Source organism: Dichomitus squalens (assembly GCF_000275845.1).
Source record: "Dichomitus squalens LYAD-421 SS1 unplaced genomic scaffold DICSQscaffold_132, whole genome shotgun sequence".
Classification (NCBI taxonomy): Eukaryota; Fungi; Basidiomycota; class Agaricomycetes; order Polyporales; family Polyporaceae; genus Dichomitus; species Dichomitus squalens.
Window position 1 is genome coordinate 524 of NW_006767014.1, and position 5,637 is coordinate 6,160.

Consider the following 5,637-nt stretch of genomic DNA (forward strand, 5'->3'; position numbering starts at 1 on the left):
TGCCGCCGTCGGCGGGTGGTCTTAAATGTAATTTGACCGCGTTCAATACCGTCCAATATATTTCAAAGGCAGCTATTGACCAGCAGCGGCCGGCAGTGACTGTGACTGCCTGTCAAAGCCAGTCGCTGGCTTCCGATGCATTCCGGTGGAGGGCAGGAAAATTCACCATGTATGAGCGAGCGTTGCCTTCGCTCCCCATCCTCTTCTCTGCTTCTATTCGGGACCCTCTCCCATGGATCTTCCAGAAGCCGACGCAGAACCTTTGCATGGGCCGGTCAATAAGTCACGTAAGAAGGCCGAGCTTACTGTCATAGCTGACGCTCTTGGCCTCCCATACGACGCGAAGACCGGTGTTCAGAAACTAGTCAAGGACATCAATGCATACCTTGTGAAGAACCCGAAACTTGCCAATCAGCGTCGCTACCAGGGTCTATTCGCATATCGGAATGGAAAGACGGCCGGGGGAAAGGATGGGGCCAAGACGAGCGCTGATAAGGACATAGAAGATGAGGACGAGGGTGGGAAGCCTCAGAAAGATCCATCCGGGTACGTATTCTTAAGGAGGTTTTGTGATGTCTGCTGACCAGTCTCATTAGTGCGCATAAGGTGCTCACTGACCGTCAAGTTCCGCGCGATCCTCCTGCTCGGACGACACGTCTCAATAGCAGTCGCATCGTGGCCATGCCCACACAACCACAGAAGAGGTTCTCCGAACCTAGTAAGTGTTTCACTGTCTACCTCTCAATCGGCTCAGCTTTAGGTGGATCTGAGCTGACATCAATGACTCACATAGAGACAGGCCTTGGGCCTACTACCCCCTTGTCTACAGGAGACGGTGAGGATGTAGGGAGCAGCAATAAGGAGGGCATAGCAACAAATGAGAGTATGGAGGATGAGCGCAGGCAATCCACACGGGACTCACGTCAAGAATCAGGTACGTCATTCAGCTTGTACGACTTGTGCATGCTGGAAGCGTTGTATATATAGTTGTCGTGGTCCTCGAGCGTCAGGGCAGCATCCATGCGGAAGTCGAAGAAGTTCATGTGCCTGACAATGCCGGCATCGCTATAGAACACCGCATCGAAGGCAGTGAGAGCGCTGCATTTGTGCGTCTTTCGCAGCTACTTCCCATCGCGCTGACCCATGCAAGTACTCCTATGAAGAGTGAGTTCTGAACATTTCTCAAAGCCTGTTATATGTACCGATCTTTTGTAGACAAGGGCGGACGCCTCTCACGGCTGGGATTCACTGGTGATGGTGCACGCATTCCAGTGGGCACCATTCAGTCGATACTCAACCCGCATTCGGAGCCTGGCCGCTACCTTAGAAGTGCCAAGGTGGACTCCTACAGGCTCGACCGCATGAACGGAGATGACGATACACTTGTGTGTCGTCTCTTTGTAGAGGCAGATTCAAGTGCTCGTCCCTCCATGTCGTCTCAACCTGTCAATGTAAGCCATATTGCTGTTATATTCATCACTTCGATTACATTCAATCTTTCCTTGCATAGGCTGCAAGTGCAGGGACATCATCAAAGAGCGGCCATGGGGCAGTGTTTGAGGATGACACAGATTCAGAGCCGTCTTCCGGAACAGCTCCAGCGCGCACACATGCACGAGGCGGAGGTGGCCCTGCAACGACTGTGGGACCTGCTGAGAGGAGCGCACTCATCAAGTATCTTCGTAAGTTGATTGATGCACCCGATTCCCCGTGGAAGAAAGCGAAAAAGGCAAGCCATATCTTGCCACGAGTCAAGGCCGTCGAGCATGCTATGCGAGTTTTGGAAGATTTGGGATGGGAACAGTCACGCGGCGGCTACGTCATTCCCAAAGGTGTGCTACTTCTCCACTGCTCACATATAGTATGATAACTCGTTTTGCGTTACTTAGACTATCAGGATGCTGGTGATCTGGCAGGGCACAAGTTCATCAAGGAGGACGTCCTAGTCGCACTTCAGCTCAAGCACTCACAGGCTGCTGGTGACGCTCAGCTATTCAAGCCCGAGGTCATTGCCCAGCTGTCTCGACTGAAAGCGTGGTACGATGACCCTCAGGGTCCTGAGAACGCATTCTTTGGTACACTATCTATTGGCGACTTCCGTGAGTGGCAGAAGCGTGAGTTGGAGAAGATGCGGTCATCTAGATCTCAGGGAAAGAAGAGGGGTAAGGATAAGGGAAAGAAGCGGGCGAGGGCGGAAAGTGACGATTCTGACAGCGGTAGGAATCAGCGTGGCAAACGGGTGAAGCACATTGATTCCGATGACATAGATGATTCAGATAGCGATCAGTGAATACTTAGAATAGTACTATCCGAGATAGAGCAATTACAACCACTTGGTCCATACTCCAAGACCCTAGACTGATTTTGAATGTGCATCGGATGTGTACCATTTCATGCCTGATGTTGTGGCTTATATATGGGCTCGTCTTTGTGGCTCACTTTCTTCAATACTTACACTATGCTCTCAACATCTGGAGACCTTGTATTCTTGCTACAAACCTACTTCAGTGCCGATATCAGCTTAGTGCGCTCGCTATACATTCTTACCGCACTAGTGTCGCTCTGGCCACTGTGGCGTCTGCACCGTCGTCAGACCCATGACCCTCGGCAGCCTGCCCTTACTGGTTGGTCCAAAAGCCTTCGTCAAACACTTCAAAGCGCTGCTCAGCAACATATACCATACAACAATGACACCGAGTACGGACTGGATGAAGACAGCTCTAGAGCTATTAGTGAAGGCCTACATGCCGACGCTGAACTCGTGTATGAGCTCCTGGGTATCTCCCCAGAGTCCATCTCAGCTTCAAACGCTCTACCGCTTCCTCCCATCATCCTCTGCACCACACATGTAGAGTGCGTGCTGTGTGATCCGCCCCAGCCTCGACGTTCTCTGCGCAGGCGCATTGCTGGACAGAAAGTCAAGGTCCTCACCTCAGATCTCCGATGGCGCGAGGCCACCTTGTTTGTGGCCCACTGTGTCGACTGTCTAGCAGACTACTATCCCGACTTCATCACATATTCGGATCATCAAGGCCAGCGTCGCCAGAAGTTGGACTGTAGTGCCCGTTACCTCCGCATCTCAAAGCATGGAATCTGGGCAGAGCGGCGTTTGGCATGGGCACAAGAACATGCCCTCATCCGCTTTCACTCAGGCTGGGCCAACTTTGCCAACTGGGTCAATGATCTTTTGCCAATGAAACCCCTTCTTACAAACCGCCAGTCTCAACGCTTATTCCTAGAACACTTCACTCGCAGACTGCTTGTGGCCCATGGACAGCACGAAGACTTCTCTGTCCCTGCTCATTCCGATGCTACCACTCTGGCAGCTGCCTTACGCGATCAAATTGGAGCAGATGGAGGAGTGTTGCAGAGTGCCCTGACTCATGGCTGCACTGGATGCACTCATGTCAAGCGTTACTACTCAGACCTTGAAGAACAGGGGGCAATACTTGATGGGGTCAATCCAGATCAAGTAGCTGACATAGATGCTGAGGTATGCATATGGATGTGTTGCTCGGATGTCCATTAACCTTTTGACACATTTTAGGACGAGGAATTAGTACCTAACCCACAAGAGGGCGACATCGAGCTACCTAGGAACTTGGCAGTTCCTGCTCCTATCCATCAGGGGGCTCCTGTAGGTGAACCTCGAGGATATGTTCAGCTTGCAGTTATGGATGGAAAGACGATCACACATAAGGTAGTCAACTTTATTTGCTACCTGCATTTGATCTGCTCACATTAGATTATGAATTCCAGAAGTGTGCCCTTGACGACTGTCGCAACCCCCTAGTAGACTACCGTCGAGGGCGGTTCTGTGAAGATCACATAGATCTCCAGAACGTGTGTGGTATTGTCCCTTGTGGTCGACAAGTTGCCCCAGGTGAAGTAACGTGCGATCTTGAAGCACACCGCACTTGGTATCGGAAATGGCAAGCTCGATTCACCCGTATGTCATTTGCTGGTGTGCAGCGGGTTATACGCAGGCAGCAAGCTGCCCCTAGTAATCCTGGCGGTCACCGCCCAAACCTCCAAGTCCAGCTTCCCCCACTAGCTGATACTCCGGGCCACGAAGTCGTTCATACATTCCGCGCAAAGACGACCTACTGCCTAGAAACCATTCAATGGGCGTGTGGAATGCCCATCGGATGGGGCAAGTGCTATAAGTCTGAAAGCACTCCCCAGGTCCTCGATTTTATCAATAGGATATGGCCTGAAGAAGCGCAACATGTAAGGCCAAGTTTCATCGTATTTGATGATGCTTGTGATCTTCTTCGCCATATTGTCACTCAAGATCCTGGAGACGCTTGGGTCGCAACAACGAAGTTTGTTGTTGATGCATGGCACTATATTGGTCATAAGGCAACAGATGTACTCTGTCGCCTTTGGTGTAATCCAGCTCCTAGAGATGGGTCGCAACCGGACCTGGTAGTGGTAGACACAGATGATCTCGGCAATGTCCATCTGGTTCGTGCATTCAACACTGAGACTGCAGAGCAGTTCAATGCATGGCTCAGTGGATTCGAAGGTCTAATGCGCTCTATGACCAATGTCAACTATGACTTCTTTGTTCATGTACTCTTTTTAGTCTACAGCGAGGAGGTTGAGGAGAGAATAAGGCGGAATAATCAGGAGCTGGATGAGGAATTTTGGGATGCAGTAGAAGAGTTACTTTAGATCGAGTAGTGTAGACATGAATTACTATCTATATTGCATCAGATGGTCCGATAGACATAGACTGCACTATGTTGGTCCAAAGTTGCGAGAGTCATATGCCAAGGGAAGCACGAGTAGACAGGGATGAAGATATTGCTATGGAGGGGCGATTCTCACCCAGATAAGTTCTCATTCAGTTATTATGGATAGCAGAGATGGCAAGGAGTGAATGTGCAAAATCTGAGGGTGAACGGAGGCGATGGGTGATGTGGATAACTTCAGAAAAACGTAACATCGGTGTGCTGCCCAGCGGCAGAATGAGCGCTTCACAGCCATCACACGACTTTTGGCGCTGGCCCAAAAGTCGAACTTGGTCCCCTCTGAAGTTGAAGTGCTTCTCTGTGAAGCTTTCATTTTTAGCAAACAGCTATTGAGATATACAGCTCAGGACATGTCTTACAGTGGAACTTTTGCGAGGAGAAAGACTTGCACAGTCCAGACAAGGATGTGGGCGCTCAAGATGAGTCCTAAATAAGGTAACGCTCACGTGCCTTTGTTGCTCCCTAATTCCCCACGCTCACGTAGCGGGTTTGCGGCCAGTTCCCTCTGTTCTCTCATCATCGGCGCATATGGCATCTCTCCTCGCTGTACGACTGCCCTTCTACAGTTGCAGGCGTAGGTTTCCAGTCTTATCCAGTCTCTGTCTCTGTCCAATCTCTTTGCCCCTTCCCTTCTCTTCACCCTATGAACGTGCGGCTGTGACTGCCCCTCCCCGCACGGTCATCTTCAGTCGCGCAGGTTGTTTGCTATGTCCCACGACCTTCCTGCCGACGCTGATAGTCATACGCTTATCCCTGCATCTTCCTTAATCACCTGGTAGCCCTTCTGATCTGCTTTGCTATGCTCGTTCTGACTCTATGGCGCTTTTTCTCTTACTCCTGGACTTACTGACAACTGGTCTGCCATTCCTTGTGCACAACA

At 50.8% G+C, this 5,637-nt stretch overlaps 2 protein-coding genes across 2 annotated transcripts; both read left to right on the top strand.

Annotated features, from left to right (window-relative positions):
* Nucleotides 1-232: 232 nt before the first annotated feature.
* Nucleotides 233-2,290, top strand: DICSQDRAFT_175715 (uncharacterized protein; the record flags this gene model as incomplete). The annotated part of the gene is made up of 7 exons (XM_007371602.1): nt 233-546; nt 597-718; nt 794-934; nt 988-1,164; nt 1,216-1,451; nt 1,511-1,832; nt 1,890-2,290. 7 exons carry the CDS (start codon nt 233-235, stop codon nt 2,288-2,290), a joined length of 1,713 nt encoding a protein of 570 aa, XP_007371664.1.
* Nucleotides 2,291-2,458: 168 nt separating this feature from the next.
* On the top strand, nt 2,459-4,677 carry DICSQDRAFT_73391 (uncharacterized protein; the record flags this gene model as incomplete). The annotated part of the gene is made up of 3 exons (XM_007371603.1): nt 2,459-3,493; nt 3,548-3,703; nt 3,763-4,677. 3 exons carry the CDS (start codon nt 2,459-2,461, stop codon nt 4,675-4,677), a joined length of 2,106 nt encoding a protein of 701 aa, XP_007371665.1.
* Nucleotides 4,678-5,637: the final 960 nt, after the last annotated feature.